This window comes from Olea europaea, chromosome 18, assembly GCF_002742605.1.
Source record: "Olea europaea var. sylvestris chromosome 18, O_europaea_v1, whole genome shotgun sequence".
Taxonomy (NCBI): domain Eukaryota; kingdom Viridiplantae; phylum Streptophyta; class Magnoliopsida; order Lamiales; family Oleaceae; genus Olea; species Olea europaea.
Window position 1 is genome coordinate 22063759 of NC_036254.1, and position 3378 is coordinate 22067136.

At 28.6% G+C, this 3378-nt stretch overlaps 1 protein-coding gene across 1 annotated transcript in view; it reads right to left on the reverse strand.

Moving 5' to 3' along the window:
* Positions 1-799, reverse strand: part of LOC111367786 (eukaryotic translation initiation factor 6-2) — a 6065-nt gene extending 5266 nt beyond the window's left edge. The window contains exons 1-3 of the mRNA XM_022988849.1: positions 584-799; positions 361-457; positions 115-200 (exon numbers count right to left, since the gene is read on the reverse strand). Coding sequence (XP_022844617.1) covers positions 115-200; positions 361-457; positions 584-593 — 193 coding nt within the window. The 5' untranslated portion in view covers positions 594-799. The remainder of the gene's footprint in view (positions 1-114; positions 201-360; positions 458-583) is intronic.
* Between the last annotated feature and the right edge of the window lie 2579 nt (positions 800-3378).

Consider the following 3378-nt stretch of genomic DNA (forward strand, 5'->3'; position numbering starts at 1 on the left):
TTATTTCCTGAAAAAGATATTATTAAACAAAAAAGTAAGTTTACAGGTTTGCATTAATCCAACACAGAAAACTGAAAAAAAAAAAAAAAAAAGGAGCCATTAAAAGTTTCTCACCAGCACATAGGCGTCCTATAATTCTAGTGCCACCAATCGAGGTTTTGACCACCGGAATAACATCCGCCAATTCAGCCTCAAAGGTGCTGTCACCAAAAAATAACTTCAATATTTTGTATCTACCATTCCTTCTTCTTTTAATAATAATAATTTATAACAATGGGGATAATAATAATAATAATAATAATAATAATAATAATAATAATAATAATAATAAGATAATGCAGGCACAATAAAAGCTAACACCTGTAAAAGCTTTCAGAACCCCCAATTGCGACCAAACAATATGCATTGGTCAACTTGGAAAAAACACCAACTTCACAGTTGTTCTCAAATTGCAATCCTATACAGGAACAAACCCAAAAAAATTGAGTTTTCAATTTTTATAATGTAAAACACTAATATATATAGATAAAAACATAAGCACATACACGAACAGAAAGATACAACTGCATACATATAAACTTACTAGTTGCCATCGAGATTGATTGGGTCGAAGGATGAAACGTTTGTGGTGTAAAATAGATTATGGATCCAAACTAATTTGTCTGAATCGATTAAACAGCGTGAGGGCTAGACGATTTTAAGGCTTAGGGTTTCTGGGAAGGATTACGTTTGAGACAGGTTTTACGGGCGGGTTTGCAGAAGGGTGCTGGGGGGCATGGATATTATTATTGAAAGATGTTTGGGAGTTGGCTTATAAGCTAGCTTATTCCTGTTTATGGTTGGCTTATCATTTCTCAATCTTGCAACTTGCCCACCAAGTAAACTTTTCCACCAAACAAATCCGATTGCCCGCCAAGTAAACTTTTCCACCAAAAAACATCATTTCGTTAAGTGCATATTTTTTCTACAGAACTGACTGTTATCAAAAACAATTTTTGACAATAATAAATTATAGGAAAATAACTGTCTTTTTGCACCAATTCTGTTAAAAAAAATGTACTTGCAAATTAATTGTTTCCCTAAACATAAATTCGTATTATTCTCTAGAAAAGTCTATCTATCACTTTGCATTTGATCACCACTTTTGTGGGAGACTGAGGCCTGGTTTATTCAAAATCGATTTTTTGATATCCATTTTTAACTACACATTACTTGAAAAAAAAATCAATTTTCACTAGATCACTTATTAGAAAATCAACTTTCCACAAGGCACTATTTTGACATTTTCTACACATTGGGTTGACTGTTTGAAATCATTTAGCCCCGTTTGAGCCACATTATTGTAAAAATAAGAATGAAAATTATAACAGTTGTAGGCCTCATACAATTGTCAAATATGATGACTTGATGTAATGAATAACGGACATATATTTCGTTTAATGAGGAAACAAGGGGCTCAAACAGTGCCTTAATTTTGTTAAAATTTTATTGTTTAAGAATTGAATGATGTATAAGCCCTCATTTGCCCCCATTATTTGAATTTATAATTGGGGGAATAGTATTTTTTTTGAAAATTGTGTGGTTGAAATTTTTTCAATTTGAGTGTATAGTTAAAAATAGAAGAGAGAAAAAATTAAATTAAAGAGTTTTAAAGGGGGCTAAATGTGTAGTACTTAAATTCCACACAAAATGTGTTATCAAAAATACCATTTTGCCTTTAAAAAATATCGTTTTAGTAAAAGAATATGAAATCTCGTTCTATTTACCTCAACATTTCAACCAAAAGTTGACATCAATGAATTGCTTTCACTTCCAGCGGTGTAGCCAAGGGCGGTCCTACGAGGGGATATTTTTAATGAATCATGTTATTTGTATAATTTTGATTGACAACTTTATACTGGGTGGGAATTGGCTTTTCATCAAAAAGCAAGAAAATGCTTATGTGGCATGGGTTTAGAAAAAAAAAATTTATGGAAAATTTCTACTATCAAACATGCCAAAAAGTGAGAAATGGAATTTAATCTCCATTTTCCTTGAAAAATGGAGGCATATCAAACAGAGCCTTAATTCATTTTTAAGAATTGATTTTTTGAAAATGAGGAATTAAAAGTGACTTTTTTAAGCAACGTGTAATTCAAAAATATAAAAAAATTATGGAGAAATATTGAAAAAAAAAAGTTGGAAAATTTATGGTCGAAAACAAGTGCAATATAATGATTTTTTAATATCAAAAGTGACTTTTTAAAAGAACGGGTAGTTAAAAAATAATGAAAATTATAAAGAAATGTAAAAGAAAAAATTACTTTTTTGGAAAACTATTGATCGAAAAAGAGTGTGTGTGTGTGTGTGTATTTTTTTTTATTTTTTTTTTTCAAATAATCACTTTTGAAAAAATGGAATTATATAAGTTCCTCCATTGGTATTGATCATCGATAAAGTGCATGATTATTAATTAATTAATATTTGAATTCACTTTGAAATTTTGGTTTCTTAAAAGGACCATTCAAACAAGCATATCTCATTGGAGTGGCAACCAGGCAGGAGGTGACCTCGCATTAGGAGGTTTTTCAATTTGGCTTATCACTATTTCTTTTTATAGAAAAGTTTATATTACCCTTAATGAAATGATTATTTGTATATTGTAACATATATCCAAATCTTTTAAACATTTTATCTTCTATTTTGAATGTTTGAATATAAATCCATTCAATGATCTAATTAATAAGAATTATCTGCAACATATAGTTCATATTTTCTAATTAAAATACAATATTCTTCAAATGGTAAATCTATATTTTTTTAATCTAGAAATAATATTTTTTATTTCTTCTAACATTCTTTCTAATAAATTATCTAATCTTTTAATTGTATATTCTGGCATTTATAAAAATAATCATTAAATCATGCAATTATCCCTGTGATTCTTTTAAGATCTAAAAAGATTTATTCTAATTTTAGCAAAAGTTTAATAATTTTACCTTAGATTTGATCTGGACTTTTGTTCTTAGAATTGAGTGACTTTCGAGCTCTAAATCTGTAAACTGCTTCCTTCAACGGCCTCTTGCCTTCACGAAATTGTTACTATTTAAACTACTTGTTCTTGTTGTATCAACTTCTAAGAATAAAATTTTAGACTTTTGTTAAAGAAAAACTCTCTTTTTGTTAAAATGAGAAGGAAACTTTCTATTAAATCTTTCAAGAATCTATGAGAAAAAGTTTTAAAAACTTATATTGATATCAAAATATCGAAATTTTATTTCTATTTAGAATTTATACAAAACTTCTATTTGGTACAAAGGGATTTCCAGAAAAAATTGGTTTTTCAAACTGGGATTAATTTTAAGAGTAAATATTGCTTACAACTCGAGATTTCAAGAT